Source organism: Doryrhamphus excisus, linkage group LG17 (genome assembly GCF_037039965.1).
Source record: "Doryrhamphus excisus strain RoL-2023G ecotype Guam linkage group LG17, RoL_Dexc_Guam_v1.1, whole genome shotgun sequence".
Classification (NCBI taxonomy): Eukaryota; Metazoa; Chordata; class Actinopteri; order Syngnathiformes; family Syngnathidae; genus Doryrhamphus; species Doryrhamphus excisus.
In genome coordinates this window covers 6664585-6686965 of record NC_136373.1, presented here as the reverse complement: position 1 = coordinate 6686965, position 22381 = coordinate 6664585, and the positions used below count along the sequence as shown (strand labels likewise).

At 38.8% G+C, this 22381-nt stretch overlaps 1 protein-coding gene across 1 annotated transcript in view; it reads left to right on the top strand.

Moving 5' to 3' along the window:
- klhdc8b (kelch domain containing 8B) overlaps positions 1-16915 on the top strand; it is a 65201-nt gene extending 48286 nt beyond the window's left edge. Inside the window, exons 6-7 of the mRNA XM_058084711.2 lie at positions 11342-11443; positions 14379-16915. Coding sequence (XP_057940694.1) covers positions 11342-11443; positions 14379-14575 — 299 coding nt within the window. The 3' untranslated portion in view covers positions 14576-16915. The remainder of the gene's footprint in view (positions 1-11341; positions 11444-14378) is intronic.
- The last annotated feature ends 5466 nt before the right edge of the window (positions 16916-22381 follow it).

The window sequence follows — 22381 nt, the reverse complement described above, 5'->3', positions numbered from 1 at the left end:
ATTTCTTATCTTGTAATTTCGATTTACCATTGGGATATTTTTTTTTCAATGGCGGGCCAAATTAATCCAATCTATCTAATAGATCTATCTAATCTATCTATCTCATAATTTTGACTTTCTATCTTGTAATTTTGACTTTCCATCTCATAATTTTGACTTTTTATCTCGTCATTTCGAATTTCTTATCTTGTAATTTTGATTGACCATTGGGATAATTTCTTTTTCAGTGGCGGGCCAAATTAATCCATTCTATCTAATAGATCTATCTAATCTATCTCGTAAATTTGACTTTCTATCTTGTAATTTTGACTTTCCATCTCATAATTTTTACTTTTTATCCCGTAATTTTGAATTTCTTTTCTTGTAATTTTGATTTACCATTGGGATAATTTTTTTCTTCAGTGGCGGGCCAAATTAATCCATTCTATTTTTGTGCAAAGACACTGCCGTTAAGTCCCAATGATATGCTGGTACAAACTATGCTTAAATTGGGGGATTATTCATGGACTGAAATGTTTTTAAAATTTGTATTCATCAAGATTAACCAACTAAATTAGACATTTTTTTCTCCTTGTGTCTTTGGGGGATATTCAGACAGATGGTGTTCAATAAATTATGAAATTACAAAATAAAATGTCGAAATTTTGAGATAAGAAAGTCGAAATTATGAGATAAAAAGTCATAATAATGAGATTAAAAAGTCGAAATAATGACAGATTTTGACTTTGTATCTCATAATTTCGACTTTTTGGGGGGAGCTTTAGAATTACTACAGATTTGCACCAACAGGCCAAATTAATCCAATCTATTTCAATACAAACACACTATAGTTAAGTCCCAATGACATGCTGGTACAAACTATGCTTAAATTGGGGGATTTTTCTTGGACTGAAATGTTTTTAAAATTTGTATTCATCAAAATTTAACCAACTAAATTAGACATTTTTTCTCCTTGTGTGTTTGGGGGATATTCAGACAGATGGTGTTCAATAAGTGAGCTGATGATACGAGGGTTATGTGTTCCCTCACATGTGAAAAAAGCCTCCAGAATTTATGTGCAGAATAAATTCCTATTCACGGCGATACTGGCATTCCTTCACGCTTTCCTCTGCCTGTTGATCATGTTAGTACATTGATCATTTTTGCTCTTGTCCGGTTTAATGTGCACAGCTTCGAAGGATAATAAGCCTTGCACAGACTGGTGCTCTCCCACCCACTTTTTTTAACCGTATCTTTGATACTTGAAAGCTGTAAACACAACATTGTACTTTGGAATGCAGCATTGTTACACTTCATATGAGAGGAATGCAATACCACATCATGAATCATTTTCAGGGGATGAGAAATGTATAAAGCTGTACACTGACTACTCAAAAATTGTGAAACCTGAGTAAACTGTGTGCCGTTTGGTCAGGATAATCCGCCTCATGAACCGGCAATTTTGCAGTACCTTTTGAAGTACATTTTGTGATGTAATATTCAAAGAAACTAATAACCAAGTCCTTTCTTGGTCACTCGTGAAAGTAAACAATTTCAACAGGCTAGTGTGTTACCAAATGTTACCAATATGATGAACTAGTGACCTTATAACAAGGCAGGAGGGACAATACTTCCATTACTCAGCATGGCACACCATCAGCAGCTAAACGAGAAGAGCTGCAATTGAGCAGTGGAGAGAAAAGGTCAGAGACACAAAAAGGATGCCGTATTTGGTGGATGTTAGTCCTCATTCACCATTAACTTAATGACGGTGGATACTATATTGTATGTCATCCAAAAAAGTACCGGTATATCAAAAATTATGGTATATTTCTGTGAAAATGTGCTGTTTCACTTGAAGAACATGCAGTAGAGTAGTAGGTTTTCAGGTTAATCCAGTGAGTATTACTTGAGGTTTAAGCCACATTATCCAGTGTGAAAAACAATTTGATGATGATTATACTCTTTAATGGAGGTTGGAGCCATCCTTTCATTTGTTGTTACTGAGCACATTCATTACATGCGTTTTTTGTTTTTTTTTTTACAATGTTGTAATCAAGGTGATTTGCATTTAAATGTTTGTTTTCCCCTACGTTGGCTTTTGGTGCTGGTTAAAAGCAGAGCAGCCTGCAGAGTGGACCAATGCTTCACAGAGACTCATAGGAAAATTTGGAAAAAATAAGGAACATTGAAGATGGGGGCTATTAGAGTTTGTGTGAAAATGACTTGCTTGTAAAGGCTGTCTTTGTGGACGTGGCGGGGACCACAGTTTGCGCCGTAATTGGCTGCATGTGGCGATGACTTTCATCATGCCCTTTCCCCTTTGTGGCACTAGTCTTGTTGTTCATGTTGTGTAAAAATGTGCTTACTTGTGCAAATGTATGCTGAGGTTTTTTTTTAGTCCCACACTGTACTCCTCTATAGGAGCTTTGTTTGGAATTCATATTTTTTCCCTTCCCCTATCCTCTTGTTCCACATCCTTCATTGCCCAATCGTTCTGTCATGTCTACCCCTTGTCTCACTAAAGCATGTCGTATATGTAGACTACCGCTCAAAGGTTTGGGATCACTTGCAAATGTCTTTGTTTTCCAAAGAAAAACACATTTTCATGCATTTCACAAACATTTTTATCCATTTTGCAAACAACTGATAATGGTAATGGTTTAATTTCATTTGAACATGCATCAGATTACAATTGAATGCATCACATAATCAGTTCACAGTTCCACATGTCCAAAAGGAGTAGGAAGAAGCAAAGCTTATTAAATCCTACCCCTCCATCTGGTACTTTTACAATCAGTAACTGTTACATTTGTTCACTTCCTGCTTTCCATAATACATTTTAAGGTTTTTTGGGTGTTTTTTTTTTATTAAAATGAATGAGATGATTTTCAAAGAAGGATGTACATTTTTGCATAGAGGCCTACTATCAACAACTGTCAGTCCTCTGCATCAATCTCCTGGTATGGCTGCTAATCCAAGTTCATCATTTTATAAGGCTAATAGATTATTAGAAAACCCATCTAAAACTAAAACTAAAATCTCTTACCATGCTGTTAACTACTCCCTTCAGAGAGCAGCACAAACTGGGTCTAACAAGGACAGAAAAACGCCGCGCAACTGTGCAAGAAGACAAATATCTGAGAGTGTGTAGTTTAAGAAAAAGACGTCTCACAGGTCGTCACCTGGCAGCTGCACTAAATAGTAGCCGTCAAACACCAGTGTCAGTATCAACAGTTAAGTGGCGACTTCAGGATGCTGGACTTCATGGCAGGACTACCAAGAAAAAGCCATATCTCAGACTGGCCAAAAAATTTTCCAAATGATCCCAATTTTTTGAGCGGTAGTGTATTTATGGACTAATAGAGGCCTATCTCTCTCTCTGTTATTATGGTTTTTTTTTGTTGTAATTTTGAGCCATGGTACAGAGGAGTACTAGACTACAAGAGTAGATATAGCCCCCATACTACCTGGTTGTCTTTTGCCTTTTTTGTAACTAAGCACTGTTTGTAATCATTAAGCATCGACACTCATGTCCACTGTCCTGCACACACATCATGTGGACACACACACATGCCGAGAAGCTAATGGGCTCTGGCCCTTGTGAGCTGTGTGTTAGTGACAGTAATTGAGCTACATTGAGGTCCGTCCATGTTCTTATGGATCTCATGGATGCGTCTTAGTTTATGTCAAGAGAAGATGACAGATATGGACACAACATGGTGACAGGAGAAAAAGGACCTTAAGAAGGCAGGACTGAAACAATAGGCTTCATTTTGCATTGTGTGACTTTTAGACGGAGGCATGTTATCAATTTCGCCACAGCCAGCTGATATTATCCTGCGATTAGCGGCTATATCACATTTGATTCTGCTGATTGCGTCTTCTGTCTGCAGAGTCATTACAGTGTGCAAATCGGTTAGAGGAGAGACTGCGGAGGTACAAAATGTATAAGGCACTCCCTTTTTTTACTTGCTCGAGGTTGTCACATTTAGGCAAGGCAAGGGTGGTTTATTTATAGAGCACCATTTATGCACAAGGCAATTCATAGTGATTTGCAGAAAATTCCCAAATCATTCCATAAAACAAAGCAACCCCACCCCCCACCCTAAAAAAAAATATTTTATTTTATTTACTGGTTCTACTATATCTTACTTATTGTGTGGAAATATGGGCTAATAACTATAAAAGCAATCTTCACTTGCTAAATGTACTGCAAAAAAGGTCAGTAAGGATAATTCATAATGCCGCCTACAGAGAACATACTAACTCCTTATTTCTAAAATCACAAATACTTAAACTTGCTGATATAGTTCATCTTCAAACAGCTAAAATAATGCATAAGGCTAAAAATAACCAATTCCCTAAAAATGTCATCCAATACTTCTCTACAAGAGAGGAGAAATATGATCTCAGGGAAGAACTACATTTGAAACACTTATATGCTAGGACTACGTTAAAAAGCCATAGCATTTCAGTATATGGAATCAAACTATGGAATGGATTGAGTAAGGAAGTCAAACAATGCACAACGATGAGCCAATTCAAGAAACAATACAAGCAGTTGATGTTTGCTAAATACAAGGATGAGGAGTCTTGAACCAGTCATGATGTGCTATATATATGTATCACTATATTGACACTTACTATGGTTGTAACGATCGCGCCCTCCTATAGAGGCAACGAGGCTACAACGCAAAAAGGAAGGTCACGGGGGGGAGCGGATATCAGCTGTAAGAAAAAAAGGAAGGACTGTCGAAAATGTTGGGTTGCCACACCATGGCAGTTTAATTACACCAAAAAAAAAACGCATGTCATCCCCTCCCAACCAACTAACTAAACATCCCTCCCGCCAACAAAGACAATAATGAAACACCCAAATTAATCCCGAAAGTTTACCCCCCACCCCGCAAATGTCCCAAAGTTCCCGAAGAGTCAGTGCTTGTCTGTAAAACAGAGGTGAAAGCCGCAGTTCCACTCACGGACGCGCATCTACTTCTCCGTCCGATTCCTGGGTCCGGAACCTTGCCCACAGTCCAATTGCTCCAGCCGGGAGGGAAAAGGGAATCCCGTCAGGTGTCTCTTGACAAAGTTGGCCCTCGTGGCTAAAACGCCGGCTCTCAGCATCCATTCGCATGTGTGACGTCACAATTTCTCTCTTCCTCCAACCACCCCGGCGCGCTGGAAGAGCCTCCTTAAATACGCGCCCCCTACAGGCGCGTCTGCTCACTGCAGTCGCTCTTGCAGATGAGGAGGATGCATGATAACAACGATTATTCACGTATATATGGTCCTGTACCTGTTCCCCGTACACAGATCATGACAGTAGCTTTTCTTACAGCTGAGTATCTTGTAGCGACGCACTTATGGACCCCACTACCTCAGCTGATGGACTTCTGTGGCCATTACATGGTACCCATTATGTCATTGTATGATCATATCACCTTGTACTTCGGTACGAGGTACATTATTAAAAAAAAAAAAAACTTAAACTATATTAGGAAAGCAGGAAGTGAACAAATGTAACAGTTACTGATTGTAAAAGTACCAGATGGAGGGGTAGGATTTAATAAGCTTTGCTTCTTCCTACTCCTTTTGGACATGTGGAACTGTGAACTGATTATGTGATGCATTCAATTGTAATCTGATGCATGCTCAAATGAAATTAAACCATTACCATTACCAAAATAAGCACAGAAGAATAAAAGTTTTTTCAGCCTGGATTTCAACATTGCCAAGGTTGAGGATTGTCGCACATCTTCTGGAAGACTGGTCCAGATTTTGGCAACATAAAACAGAAACGCAGCCTCACCATGTTTCGGTCTAGCAGAACTAAAAGTGAGACTTGGCCTGCATCACCTTGAGCAGAGCTTGCCTCACAGACTCAGACTGCAGATGATCGATTCCACTGTTTGAAATGGTGTGGAAAATATGAAAATGCCAACTTGTTGTTGTGTACACAGGCAATATGAGAACGATGACTCCACCGACCCACCGCCGCCTTGTCGCTGTCACGGGACCAGAAGTGAGCCAACATAATATATGAATATTTGGCCAGGCATGAGTCACCTCAGTTGACATTCTCCTGATATTTTGTTGTCTTCATAATGCCTTGCAGAAGTAATTCCAATTTTCGTAAGCGGAAGACAACGGACAAATGCACATTTTTTTCTTCTATGATTTGGAGTCACGGGGGTCCATCTGCATACCTGTTACCATACCACAGCGCCACCCATAGGTGTGTCTTTTGTTTAGCCACGTATACATGGACCTAAATATTCCAAATACATTAGTTTTTTTTGCTTAAACAAAAAGAATGTAACCTTTGTATACACCTCATTCCAAAAAAAAGTGCCAATCCGAATGAATATATAATCGGATTCACAGGGGTGGAATATTCCTTTCCCCAATCCGATTGAGGTATCTTGTACCCGCTTAAACGGAAAGTTGTCAGACTGCGTTCTTCTTTGTGGTGTTTTTCTTCTTCTGTTGTTTATTGGCGGTTGGCAAGCAGCTTTTGTGTGCATTACCGCCATCTGTGGAACAGAATCTAAACCCTTCTATACGCCATTCACAAGTCCAGTTTTATTAAAAAAGAAAATATATATCTATATAAAACATGTGCCGAGCTTAATTATAAAATATTAGCAAGATTGAATTTGATCTTTTCCTGTTTAAATTTATCATTTTGCTCAGATATGACGTAACACGCAGGTTTTTGATCCAAACTAAATTTCTAGACTGGACGAACAAAAAACTGGCAATACGGAGTTATTCCAACAAGTGAAAGAAAAACTTAGGGAAGTCGGTATCATGTGATGTTGATGTTTACATTTTACTGCGTATGCCCCATTGACTATTCTGGTTGATTATAGCGGCGCATGTAGACAAGAGATTAGAATATTCCTTTCCATGTATACCATTGTTTTCGGAAAAGTCATTCAGAAAGAAGAAAAACTCCTCATGTAAACATGTTTAATTGATGCGTTCCCATTGGGATGCAACTATATAAAATACGGCACAGTATGAAGAAATGAGCTTTGAAGTCGGTCAAACAGGTGAAATATTCATACAAGAGTGTAAATAATAGCAGCTTCTTCCTCATCTCTTGCTCTGATGTTGATGTGAGAGAGGAAGCGGTGAGTCATTCTTTATTTGGCTCAGCAGCAGACTTAAGTGACAAAAACACAGACCTGTGACAAATGAATCCCGACTTGAAATTTTATGGGAAAAAGTGACCTCGTAGACTGAGGGATGCACTAAGCGATTAGTCAGCATTCAGAGCGTTTTGTCATGATGTCTGGAAGGAACGGAAACGTGTGTGTTTCGCTTTTTTTATGAATCAGGAATCAGCAAAGGGGGCTAATAATCCAGGCCATAATTAGCTTGTGTTGCAGAAGAAGTCCACCAAGAGCTGAACTCAACTACATGTCACTCTAAGACAGGGGTCTCAAACTCAATTTACTTGGGGGCCACTGGAGCTAGGGTTTGGGCGAGACTGGGCCGCATCAGGTTTTCCAAAAAAAAAAAAAAACGTTTATTAAAAACAGAAAAATGAATAAACTTTGCTTTGGTTTCGATTTTCTACAAGAAAAGCTCTGATAAAACATTCCACTGTTCTCAAATATCTTAATTTTTATTTTTCTACACAAAATAAGATGAAAAATAAATAAACAAATCAAAAATAAAGAAAATCAATCAATCAGTAATAAATAAATAAATACAATAATAATAATAAAACGGCAAATAATAAAAACTTAAGAAACCACATATAGTTGGTGGGTAGACAAATTATTTTTTTCAGATTAAAATGAACAAAGCATTATTAGAGCCCTGTAGACATGACAAAACACGACTATAGTCACATTTATACTCTTTTTATTTACAACATATTGCGCAACTGCAGGGTCTTGAGACACATGCTAACTCGCAAACTAGAGAGCTAGCGACCTAAACGGTAGCCTTCAAGTTATTTCCTTTAAACTTAAATAGCCAAAAACTTACCACTACCACACGGATAGGGAGGATAACTATTAACAGTTATTTAACCTTTAACATGAACATTAATCAAACGTAATAATTTGTTCTGGGTACATGATACCATACAGCATCCATATCAAACTACCATTAAACTTTCATATCAAGGCGGGGGCCTCAAACTAGTGTCCTGCGGGCCACATTTGGCCCACGGGCCGCGTGTTTGAGACCCCTGCTCTAAGACAAAGCAAACATTACACATGAGAAAATGTTCGGGTATGCATAGGAGATCAGAAGGGACTGGAGTGAGGTTCCCACTGGCTGGTAAATTTAACATGCCAACATATTTCCATACAACCAATTTGGGTGCAGATAGTGCTGGTTTTTTCGGTTCATATAATGATGTTGGAAGGCTGCTGTTTTTGTTGATGGAATTGAAGATTAGCTCTGAGCCTCAGGAACTTATAAAGAATAAAGTAATTGAAAAAAGTGGTGTTTCTAGTTGGAGTGGCCACTTGGCCAGGATAAAGTGAGATGGGTTCGTTTTGAACTAGAAAATGTTGCAGAACGGATTAAATATTGTGAACATACTACAACACAAACTGAAGAAAGAGGAACGAGGTTTGAATGAGAAAGTTAGCCTGTCAAAATATGTGCGTCAGCTCAATTTTGGTACCTTCGGGGCTGGTGTTTTTAGTCACTATGTTGATATTGGCAAGCTGCTGTTTCTACTGAATGTACGGATTTAAGTATTAGCTCTGAGCCTCAGGCATCATATAAAGACGAAAGCCATTTCTAGAAATAAGTGCTGAATTTAGTGGAGGCGATATGCTTATGACAGTGCAACTGATTAATGGCCATTTTTACTTATCGACCTTGCCTGTGTGTGTTGACAAAGTGTAAGCCAAAATAAAGCCATTAGGGTGTGTTTACTCTGCTGTTCCTGAGTTGCAGTAATAGCTTCAAATAGGATTAACTGATAAAGGATCATCTTTCACGACATGCACACATCGCTCAGGTGTCGTTCTCCCAATCCTCCAAGGCTACTTGGAATACACTCTCAATCCTCTCAAGACATGCATATTAGTGCATTGATTACGCTGTGATCGATAAAGCGTGAGCTATTAATCACACCCGCATTGCAGCAGTTGTCTCCAGCTGTGCACAATAGAGAATGTCTATAGAAGTCTGCCTGTCTGATGGCATAAATTGTATCATCAGAAATACAGTCAGTGAAAGAAAGTATGACAAAATTGGAAAACAATTTAATTTGCAATGAATTACAATTAAAAAAAATTGTACTTTATTTGTTCCTTCTTAATATTATTTTAAAAATGTAATATGCTGGAAATGCATTTATTTATTGTATTTTCTTGTAAATTTGAAAAAGTGTCACTTTCTTCTTTTAAAAGTGTAACATGTTTTGTATGTATTTTAGTTATTTCTTAGATTAATTTCTTAATGTTTGTAATTTTTCTTGTAATATTATAACTTTATGTTTTTAAACAAATAAACACATTTATTCAAATGTTTTTTCAAATTAAATTGCAACAATACCGGGTGTTCCGATTGATCAACCACAGATCGTTATCAGCCGATATTTGGAATATGGTGCTTAATGTGTATCTTTTTGACAAACTCTGTTTGTCTTTATGCTTTCTATTTCGATACTGTGTTTTTTTTTCCTGAGTGTGTCTTATTGACCCTGGTGATGTCTGCAGAGTGCTGTGACAAAAACAGGAGACGGGAGAGGATTGATTCACAGCTTTAAATAAACGTGCTATCCTCCAACAGCTGAGTCCAACAGACACATTTCTGCCCCCACACATTACAAAGACTGGGAATATGTAGGAAAAAATATGAATATATATTTGATTCTCTGCTGATTTTGTAAGTTTACCCCCTTACAAAGAAATGACTAAAACAGAGAGTGTCAGACTGGAAAGAAAATCCACAAAAAATAAAAATTAATTAAACAGATACATTAATATGTATTTGATTCAGGGAATGTCAGGAATGGATGTTGCGTGGAAATCGAGAACAGTACTTCTGGATTGACAGTCCAGGATGGTGGCCACCCTTTTTAATAAGGGTGACTTTAGGGTATGTTCTAACTGAAGAGGGATCACAATCCTCAGCCTCCCGCTGTTCGGCTGTGGTGTTTTTGTGTCCTTGTTGAAGCTTGTTGCTTGTTACTGCCGTTGTGTTTACTCCTCGTTGTCGTTCTCTGTTGGCAGAGGAATCATTTGCTTCATGGTGGACATCAAAATTTTGAGTGTTTTCAGTAGGTCCCCACTAGTTGTGGGGGTTACAATATAAGACAACACACAAATGGCAAAAAATAACATAATTTTAACATTTATAAGAATTTTGATTTTTGACTCTTTGAGTGTGAATTGCTAGGTCACAAATGCTGAATTCCGAATGTGTAAATGTTTATTCCTGGACATCTAAATATTATAAAACATCATGATGCTGTGGTGCTTGATGAGGCTTTTATTCTTCATTATATAGCTATTGTTGGCGCTTACTTTTTTTTTACTGGTTCCTCTTAACTTTCCTTATTAGCTACGGCTGAATAGCTGATCTTTTGCAGCCAGCAAATATAGAGAACCGCACCTCGACTTATCGAGAAAACTTTCCCTGCCATTGCCTTTCTCGCAATTACCTTGACTAGTGATGCAGAGCAAATTGTATGAGTGCAGAAATGTAAACAGCTTTTTGCACGCACAGATGTTGAATGGAAAAAAATATGTTTTTCTTGTTGATGAAATATTTGATTTGTTGTAGCAGTAATGGTGTTTTACTGCAGGGAGTTAGCGTGGGGGACCATTTCATAACCTGCAAATCAAGTCTTGATTCTAACAAACTCAATTCTGTTAGGTGGGATAACAGCCTACCTGCACACAAGATGCTTTATTTCACAAATTCATCCCAGAAAGTGCCAATAAAATCGGGAAGAAAAAACATTGTATTGGGTTTGGATGAACCTTTGTTTTGTGTTCAATACATCACTGTGGTGATTGGTTCTATTAGGAGTGAAAGAAAACAACTCTGAAAGAAGAAATTGAAGTAGAATTACTCCCACATTCCAAAAACATGCTAGGTTAATTGGCGACACCAAATTGTCCATAGGTATGAATGTGAGTGTGAATGGTTGTTTGTCTATATGTGCCCTGTAATTGGCTGGCGACCAGTACAGGGTGCCCTTGTCAGTATAAGCAAAATAGAAAATTAATGAATTAATTTTTAGGATAGTAACATTCAAACACATGTTTGGAAAGTGAAACATGTGTTTGTTGTTAATTTAATTAATTTATTAAAGTTAACTTTATTTTGTGATAAAATCTACTGTTTCTTTTGTCCTGTGTGTCACCTGTTGCAGGTATATGGATGAAGCCAAGTCGAATGTCAAGGATGCGGGAGAAGAGGGCTGACTTTGTAGCAGGATGTCTAGGAGGACGGGTCATTGTGGCTGGCGGTCTAGGTCAGTACTGTTTTTCTCATTCAGTTCTCATTTTGGTTTTTGCCGCCAACCCACTATCACCATGATCTTTCTACAAATAAAGTACTGAGAATGCAAATGGCAGCCAAGGGATTGGTATCGGCTGATATCAGTGAAAAGGTACCGCATGCAGACATGCAGCACTTTTAGTGCAGGAAGAATTTTTGTTGTGTGCGGGACTGCGTCAAACTCCTGTTGATTTGTGTCGAGTGAGCGTTTGATGTCATAATGATATTGTATCTCCTATCCACGCACAGAAGACGGAGTCTGATGTGCATCTGCACATCAGAAGGCAGCAGATACCTGCTTTTCATTCACATTTTCAATTAATAATATACTACAAATACATGCACATGCACACACTAAACACACACTCTGAATGGAAATTAATTTTCTATTTGCTTTTAATTTTCTCCTTCACTGAGCTACATTTCTTCAAGGAACTCCCGTGTGAGCAATCGTTACAGTTAATCAGAGGTCAGATTTTTTTCCGCACTCCGCAATGACATGCTTATTAAGCAGATATTGACTCTTTGTTTTGCAACTGTAAGCAACATTGCTCATGCAAACTGGTACAAGCCCAATTTGAATGTTATTTCATCCTCTGTGACTCTCGGGAGACACACATACACACAGACACACACATGCTATTAACTTCATCTGTATTAAATGTGACATGATGTTTTGTGAAGCAAATCAAATATTTATTTGCTGGCAAAATGAAGTCATTTTTGATTGCGAAAGAAAAAGTATATATTTTATAGTCAACATTTTTTTTATTTAGAAAAGACAAATTTTTATTGTACACTTCTAAATAATACATAATAAAATAATGGGTTTATATTCCTTTATGGAGATATACTCACATTATTACTGGAAGTAAATTATTAACTGTATAATATTACTGAAAAATTAGCGATATAGGGTGGGAATATTATTGTGAATAAACTAAAATAAAATCTAATATTGTGAAAATAAAGACAAATTATTATGATGAATTAATAGATAATAGATAAAAAGTAATTTCCAGAAATTAAGTCATTTACAAATGTTATTAAAATGGTTTGTATTCCTATAATTGAGTGAAAGTCATACTATTACAAAATCATATCGATTTAATATGATGAGAAAAAAAGTCTTATTGTTGCTATTTATAAATGTAACACTTGGGATGAATCTGTGTTTTGGAGGAAAAAAAAGATAAAGGAAGATTGTTTGAGATAAGAGGCCTTGAAGAGGATTGAGCGAAAGAAAAAAGCGTGGGGGGCGCGACTCACATAAGAGACGATATGAGAAACAGATGAGCGAGAACCCTCGAAAGAAAAAGAACAGCAATGCCAAGTATAAAGAATAGAAGAAAAATGCAGGGCGTATGCAGAGTGAAAGGAAAGCAACAAAGGAAAGATTAAGCAGCATAGTGAATGAACGTGACATATGTGGGCCGACATCAAAGTCATGACAGCAAGCCTTTTGAGCCGCAGGAAGGAGTGTGTGATGTGTGTGTTTTTTTTGTACAAATAATAAATAATAAAAGCATCACTATCATTTAACCATGTGATGCCAGTCTCCATGGAAACAACCTGATGCTTGCGAGATGTGCAACACCAGCCGCCGCTGCACAATAAGTCATTTGGTAACATTTCATCTTTAAATAGGCCCTCTGGTTCTTGACTTTAATTGAAGTGAATACCTTGTAGAGTCAGTCTGGCGGGTAGGTAAATGTGCCATTGAAGTAATGAACATTTAATGAATATTGCGCTACAGTACATTTGCATTTAAATGTCTTTCTTCCTGCAACTTTGCTTTAAAGAAAAGTGAGTCAGCGTTCAAATTGAGCTATTCCTCACTTAAATTGCCTTATTTTCCATTGAATTTGGAGCCTTTGTGGGATGACTTGTTGACTATAAACTAAACTTTTCAACACCACTTTGGAAAAGAAAACTAAATGTTTGATATTTATTTAGGGTATTTTGTGGAGTGTGCAGAAATCCTCCCCCCGAGTACTCTAAGAGGGTTTCGAATAAAGAATAAGGGAATCTTAAAGAACCAAATCATGGCATGAGGGCCAGATTGTTTATTCCTGACAACAATACCTAATACAGACGTCCGGGCTTATCTGCAGTCCCTGTATTCCTACAAGTAAGCGGGTCTTATTACAGCGCAGCTGCCAAAAAGCACCCTTCCTTTCCCTGCCTGGTCTTTTATACACTCAAGATTTTGTACGAGGCTGGAGTCCTGGACCAATCATCTTTCGGCACTGCCCTTGCTTGAAGTGCTTTCATGGTGTTTCTGCTTTCGTTTGTTCGCAGGGGCATCAAGGCATCTGGAACATTCTGCTTTTCCTTTGTTGCAAAGCAAGCTGTCAAATGCGTATCCGATGTTTCCACCTTAACTGTCAGTTGTCACGTTAGTCCTTTTTTTGTGTGGGTGCGTGTATAAGTATCTTTTGTCTGTATTTGTGAGACTATGTGTCCTCCCCCCTGAGGACTCTAAGTGGGTTTCGAATAAAGAATAAGGGAATCTTAAAGAACCAAATCATGGCATGAGAACCAGATTGTTTATTCCTGACAACAATACCTAATACAGACGTCCGGGCTTATCTGCAGTCCCTGTATTCCTACAAGTAAGCGGGTCTTATTACAGCGCAGCTGCCAAAAAGCACCCTTCCTTTCCCTGCCCGGCCTTTTATACACTCAAGAATGTATAAGAGGCTGGAGTCCTGGACCAATCAGCTTTCGGCACTACCCTTGCTTGAACCGCTTTCATGGTGTTTCTGCTTTCGTTTGTTCGCTGGGGCATCAAGGCATCTTTTTCCTTTGTTCACAGGGGCATCAAGGCATCTTTCCTTTGTTTCCTAAGCAAAATTGAGCAAGTGTAATCATATAAGCAGCGGTATGTTCCTATCTCTGCCTTGCAGGTAACGAGCCCTCACCCTTGGGTTCCGTGGAGAGCTACAACCCAGTAAGGCGACGTTGGGAATACGCGGTGCCCATGCCCACCCCCCGCTGCTCGTCTGCTCTCCTGCAGACCCCCGGCATGCTCTTCATCATTGGCGGAGTGTCGCAGGGGCCGAGCAACGCCGTGGAAGCACTCTGCTTACAAGAAACAGTGTGACAATAACGCAACAGTTGATGATTTATTCTTGGAAAGAAGCCACATCACACAACGTGGAGAAGGTGTTACCCACATGATGGTACACACGTTTTGTTAAAGACACCAAAAAAGGCATCTTTAGTAGATATTTGCTGACGGAGCTACACGGACAAATGCAAACACAGCCTGAATTGTTGGGATCGACGGCGAGACAGTTTGTCTTCTCTGCAGAAGATGCACAAAAACGAGCAAAAAAAAAATAGACACACATAACGGTGTACTAAGAAATCACATGCCTTTGAACTGTTGAGCATTTTTCAGAATAAAAGCAGGGTACTTTTGTGGATATTCTAAAAGGAACATAGGGCCATATATGAGTCACGCTCTCTGCTGCTGCTGCTGCTGCTGCTGTGGCATTTTTTTTTCTCTTTTCTCTTTTTTCTTAAAGTGGTTGAAGGCTCTAGTTTCTGTTTGGAGGTTAGCATCGCAGAGGAACACAGTTTCAACGTCAGAGGATGTCGACAGCCTGGATGAGCAGCGCCTTTGGGCAAGGCAAAATTTGTTATGATTCGCTGCAAAATGGCTCCTTTAATAGTAAAGGTTGCCGACCCCTTGTAACGGCCTTTGTTAGGTTTCTGATGGACAAAAGAATGAAAATAAAGTTCTTTTTCCTCCACTTCTGCACCCCTCGTCAATGCCAATCACGTTTTGTGGCAAAGAGAGGAAGTGCTACCAGAGCTGGGGATGCAACTACGGAAGCCCGGGAGGAGCAGAAGTGAAAGGATAAAATAAGCACACATGCAAAGAAAGCAATGAAAATAGAGTCAACAAGATAAGAAAAATAAATAACAAATTGAGAGAAAATTCACACAATAACTAAATAATAATAAATTCACGCATTTAGAAAATAAATAATAAGTCAATTTTTAACTTCGTTACACTCTGACTTAAACAGGAACCGCATTTTGAAGAAAATTGCAATTGCAAATATATAATACATCATGCCACTGTGCATGCCTCAATATAATAAAGTAGAACCATGTGATCGGTAATAAATCAAAAGTTATAATGAAATATTGTAGTGGTATATAATTACAACCACCACTGCTGAAATCACAGACAACATGCTATATAATGTTACTGTGTTATGGTATAAGCAGCCATCTTTACACAGATGACAATCAAATGTTGTTGTTTTTTTAACATTTTTTATTGATTTTTAGGCTGCAGCATTATAATACAACACATTCAACGGACAACTTTTATTCCCCTCCCCCTTGGTTTAATGAACGCAAGAACACAGTGAATTTATTACCTCAACTTGACACGTTTTGAAATAGAAATCATGTCAAGGTGATGCAACCTGGGCAACCTTCTGAAGTGTGAAATTACTTTGAACAAGACACTTGTTGGCATTGTTCCTTATTTATGGACAGGCGAGCCCGCCATTTTGATCCGTTGCATCACTCCATCTTTGTCTTTTTCCCGATCCAATATGTAGTACATAGTAAATTCTCCCTGCCTCTCTCACGCACCCCCCCCGGCACTTCACCGGGCCCGCTCCACTTTTTGAGAAACACTGCCTTAGTGAGCGTGTTGCAGCTCAGATAGAATGCCAATTGGTTCTTTGTGGTCGTACATAATGTTTATTATTAGACCAGCCATCTGGTGGTTGTGCAGTGTCCCCCCCCCCCCTCTGCTTAAAAGAATCCCTCAAAAGAGTTGTATTGAGTAGCCCTGATCCTTTCCTTTTGTGTGTGTGTGTGTTGTTTTTAAAAGCCACAGTGGGTCCATGTTCCATCCATGTGGGGTTACTCCTACCATTGATGTACAACTGTGATTTTCATAGCCAGTGGAGAATAAAGGAGAGCTTGAGGATGATTCATGTGTAGCAAGTTGATAGAAGCCAATTACATGCTGGGGCGTTTAGGCGGACCACGGGAGGATGATGTTGCACACAGGGCTGCATCGACATCAACGTGCATGTAAATATAGACAAGTCAGAATGAAACACAAACCCACTCTCATGACAGGAACTTCAGTATACATTTTGTGTTAGTGACATATTTGAATGTTTGAAGCGGGTTCAACCTGGGACGAGTATGCACATATTTGATATTCGTGAAAATTGGTATACATGGTGGGAGGAAACCGGAGTACCCGGATAAAGCCCAAGCACACACTGCCACCTATGGTACTGGAGTGGAGTTGTTCCAAGGACATTTGCTATTGTATTATATTACAATAATACAATGGGGATACTACCTAGCACACACACACACACACACATCTAACCACTCTCATTTGTGAAGACATCAAGTGGAATTGAGTAAGGTGATGCATTGCAGCATTTTGGGGTGGGGGGTGGGGGGGTGCCCAAGTGTTTTTTTTTTTTTCGTTTTTTTGCATAGGGCCCAGCATTTCTGGCCCCTGCAATGCAGCAAATGGTTCCCCAGCATATCATCATATATCATTACCTACACCAAACAGTCAGCTCTCAACTAAAAAGGACAGACGGAGAATGTTGATGCATATGTGATGTATCAGCGTTTTTGCCTGTGCTGTTTTATTCTTTCATTTATTTCTTGCACATTTATATGTTTGTGTCGGAAAAAGTTCAGTGCAGGTAGCATCGATATGTTCCTCTAACATTTTTGGTAAAAAAAAAAAAGACCATGATTTCATAGATGAGGATGTTTTTTTTGTGTGTGTGTGTTATTTTGTGTTGTGGATTCAGGTTGTGAGGTGACACGTTTAGTGTGATGTTGTTGAGATGTGAGCTCCTGGTTCCTAAGTGCTTAATTTATAAGGGGGGTGTAACGGTACGTGATAATCTCCGTTTCAGGGTATCTCAGTTTGAAGGTTTGACAGTTAATTTTATAACAATAACACTTGGAAAAGTGCAGCATTAATAATTCCATCTTGTAGCCGCGCCGCACTACATTTATTTTATCCACTTGTCTTTAATGACGGAAGAGGTTTTTCAAGCTTGGCAGGAGTCATTATTACTTGTTGACAACGATATCGAGAGGCAGTTACATGTCCTGTGCATCAATTTTAATATGAAAAAATCAAGCATACATGTACCGATACACCCCATGTTATTTTCATGTTTGGACACATTTTGGGAAATAAGAACAAAGAGTCATCCTATTGTGATTTATTTCTCGTGCTGTACTGTGCTTTCTACAGTGATGAACATGACGGCTTATTGCTTTGTGCACAACAGTGAAGTGTTGCTTTGTGTGTGTGTGTGTGTGGATGGAGTTTTCCAAAAAGGACATAAGTGAGATCATTCTACTATTGTTTATGTTGTATTACAATGCTTTCCTGCCAATGTACTGTGTATTATAATGATATTTGGTCATTGTTGGTACACTGAATATTTTGTCATACCGAAAAAGTACCTTCACTTTTAAGAGCTATTTATAAATGCACAAACCCCCTTAAGCATCACCACCAAAAATATCTCCAATATTTTATTTTTTATTAATTCAACTTGTGCCCACTTAAAAATGTTACTTTTCATCATATTTTGGTCAAATACTGAAACATGAGAATTCAAATCCACTTTTTTGAGATCCAAAGCAAACAATGTGTGTTGAATATGACAAGTACAAGGTGTCAAAAGTCATAAAAAATCCTAAAATAATTTCTCTTTATGATAATAATGCTCATCATATGATGTGTCGGTGCTTGCTGTAATAACAGGTGAATGTGAAACTACATTGTGTTGAACACAACGTGTCAAGGCTATGTATTTAAAGACGGCAGTCGACTTATCACTGCAGTGTAGAAAATTATACGTTTCGTCAGTTTGTCACTCAGGTTGATGATGATTATGATTATGATTATGATGATGTGTATAGGCAGCCGGTGGCAGACTTTGGTTGTCACAGCAGTGCAGTAGTTCAGTGCCTATGCTAAATGTGAGGCAGTGCCTCCAGTCTGACTCCTGTTCTATAATAATAAAAAAATAAAGCTTAAAGCTGTTTAAAGCTTTGTTTTATTTCTTTTCCCGTCTGTGTTACCTGTGAAAATATTTTCAAAAGTGTGCAGTTTAGAGTCCTGTGATGAGCTCAGTTATTTTTTTTTTATGCATGATGGCACACAATTGTCACCAAAACAATCTACATGCAAATGCTGCAAAGTGAGTCTCCACCATGCAAAATGCATAGAAACATATTATGTTGAAGGTCATCTAGGATAATAGTTTTAGGACATTGTCCCTGATTTTATGTTACATCGCAGTCAATGCAGGGGAAGATTCATCTCTTATACAGTATGTATCAAGCACTTGTTGCTAGGCAGCAAATGTGCATAATAGCGTCAAGTTCACTATGTTGGTTCACGGGTAAATGCCTGAGGTAGGAGAGGCAGAAAGAGTCACAGAATGTCTTTTGCATAACTGTAAAGTGGTTTGGGAGTTACAGTATGAGTTCAAAAAATTATGTTCAATTTTAGCTTAAAAAAATTGTTTTTTGCTCATTACAGTCAATCGTTATCTGCTTAAAATTCTATGAATTTTGAGTTGTGGGCTCCTACAGAGCAGCGAGACACAATAACCAGCGCAGTAAAACGGTCTGTTTTAATTTATTCCACCCATTCTCTGATCGGTCACACTCTCAGTGGCTCCTGAGAACTTCAGGAGTGCTGCCGAACCCCACTTTTTTTTTATTTTGTCAGTATAAGATATGATAATAAATGTGGTGAAAATGCAGTCATTACATGGGGTACCACTGATTGGGGTGGGAAAAGGCTATTAGCAACTCCAGACATCAGTGAGCTTGTAATTTGCATGCATGCAGGAAACACTCACTCCCCTCCATGTATGCAGACTACAAAGACTCTGAAACCGGAGCGTTCAGAGCCATCCCAAACTTCTTTTAGGGCCAACATCCAAATGTGCAGACCTCATTACCAGAAACTTTGGCATTGTTTAACACGAGAATACAACATTGTAACTATGTTTATAGGTCAGAAAAATGGAAAAAGCACAATAGGTCCCCTTTAATTTATAATGAGACCGTATGCTGCCATTAGAAACTAGTTTTATTTTCTGTTTTCTTCTTCCAGTTCAGTCAAACAAGGAAGCCAATACAGAAAGTAACCATGTACTTGACACAGCACCAAAAATAGATACATGTTTATGAAAGACAAACCTAAAAAATATCCACCCTTGGAAAATATCTGAAAATAGTGACTTTATCTCCATCACACCTTAAAGGATTAATTATTTCCCATATTACATGAATCATTTCAAAAAGGTTCTAATTAATGTTCATAATGATGCTTCCATTACTCCTGTAGTAAATGTCATTTAGTTAGATTTTGCTGCCATCTGGTGGTCAGAATTTTTTACTACATGCTCAAATGTGAGTTTACAACGGCCTTGACTGACGGTACTTTATTCAGTTTTGATTTGTGCTTATTTTATGCGCCATTTAGGGGAAGGGGTGAACGTTAAAAGTGAATTTCAATATTTATACATTATATAAACAACATGGCCAGGGGGTTACCATCAAAAAAAGTAATTTCTCGAGTGTAATGCTGTTGCCAGTGAGGATTTATTGACTGACAGGATGTGATGTCATCGCTGAAAAGAGCTTGGCGGTATTGATTTCAGGTACATGGGTATTGATTTCAGCCTTAAATCAAAGTTCCCAACTGTCTGCTGGGAAAACTGGATCATGACTGGGAATGTTTTTTTTTTCCTATACACATTTTTACCATTTAAAATGGCTTGTAACAAGGATAATATCATTTTCTTTGAATCCCCCATTTAAAGTCGAGGCTGAATACTTCCAACAAGACAATGACCCTCATGCTAGCTGATGCTAGCGCTCTCATGCTAACTGTTTTTCTCTCTTTAGAACGCATAGAAAAAGGGTACAAGAAGCGAAAGTTTGCTAGTATGGGACAACTCTGCCTCCAAGCGTTGGACCTTCTCCCGCAGCGGTTGTAGCGCCGATAAAAAGGAAGCAATGTGCCATTTAAATAGACCGCCTGATTAGTGCAGCTGCGCACTGTGGCTTCCCATGATATGTTTGGGGGAGAGCTGGCCGTCGGACTTTTGGCTTTCAACAATAGCCGGAGCTGAGTCACCAAAATCACCCCATTCCAGATGCTAGCTCCCTCATGCTAACTGTTTTTCTTTCTTTAGAACGCACAGAAAAAGGTAAAAGAAAAGAAAGTTTGCTAGTATGGACACATTTTTAATTATTACCAACAGAACCCTATCCTATTCCTCAACCCATTAAAAATACCACTGTGGTATTTATATTACTTTCGCTCGTAGTAGCACCTAATAACAACCTTTTAGAGAAATGTCATGGTGAAGTGAGGATAAATAACACCAGTCACTGCAACTGTAACTATTCACACTCAGTGTGCCAAGAAACGCACCGCAGCAATGCTCTTGATGGTGTTGTCAATCATAAACAACTTGAAGAAAGTGGGGAGTAACCACGTCGCTCTGGGAGGATTAGTGTCTGTTTACTGTGTTGGTAAGTATATATACAACATGTCTGACATAGTGTTAGAAGAAGCACAGCGTACGCTTGAACTCCTGTTACAAAGAGCCTAAGGAAATAGTAATCATGTGAAACTTTTATTGCTGGCTAGTTTGTGAAATGGCTGAGGTGTTGAATATCAAAGTGCATGTTATGTACATACATCCAAAGATTCTTCATAGTCACACAAAAGAGATGACAGATAACCCAGAGCCTTGCATGCATTTCCAAGAGACGTAACCTCCTGGACCCTGTCCAGGCATCTATCCACCCGATGGGACTCATTTGTGAGCAATGATATGTAAACAAACTATTGTGCGTGATGCATTTCTGCTGCATAAAAGTATAGGATTAAGACTGCTATGTGGCCAAAATAGATGAAAGGATGGTAAACATGGAGACGGAATTTCTTAATTGCTACATTATTACCCGACCACTCGAGGGACTATATGATTCGTTCGAGTCTATAGCTAAAAGAGGGGTCCCAGTTGTGGAGATTTTCCACAACAGACGGCAAGTGTGATATTATTGTTATTATTAATAGTGCTCCCATGTGACCACCAGCAGGCATGGATACTGTAGCTTGCCTACAACTGGGGGAGTATCTGTGTTTGTGTGTAACCTTGTGGAAAGTAATATTTCATGGACTGAGTCAATGAGCAAGGCCATGGCAATTTAATGCAATCATAGCTTAGTTTTCTCCTGCTTATTTTCCTGTCATTGCAACAAACATGTAGTACTTTTTTCAACGTTTTTCCTTGTAATATTCATAGTTTATGCTCATAATGTCTTTTTAAAATGGTAATTTTTGTATAGGGTTGCGGGTATGCTGGAGCCTATCCCAATTGACTTCGAGCAAGAGGCGGGGTACACCCGGGGTTACATTTTTTAGCAAAAATGTTGGTTAACTAAAAACACAGCGGACATGAACTAAGGTACCACTGTACTTTATTTTAGTCATTATTTTCACAATAATGAGCTGCATGGTGAAGAGTGGTTAGCGCACAGGCCACACAGCTAGGAGACCCAAGTTCGATTCCACCCTCAGCCATCTCTGTGTGGAGTTTGCATGTTCTCCCCATGCATGCTTGGGTTTTCTCCGATTTCCTCCCACCTTCCAAAAACATGCTAGGTTAATTGGCAACTCCAAATTATCCATAGGTATGAATGTGAGTGTGAATGGTTGTTTGTCTATATGTGCCCTGTGATTGGCTGGCCACCAGTCCAGGGTGTACCCCGCCTCTCACCCGAAGACAGCTGGGATAGGCTCCAGCACCCCCGCCACCCTTGTGAGGATAAGCGGTAGAAAATGAAT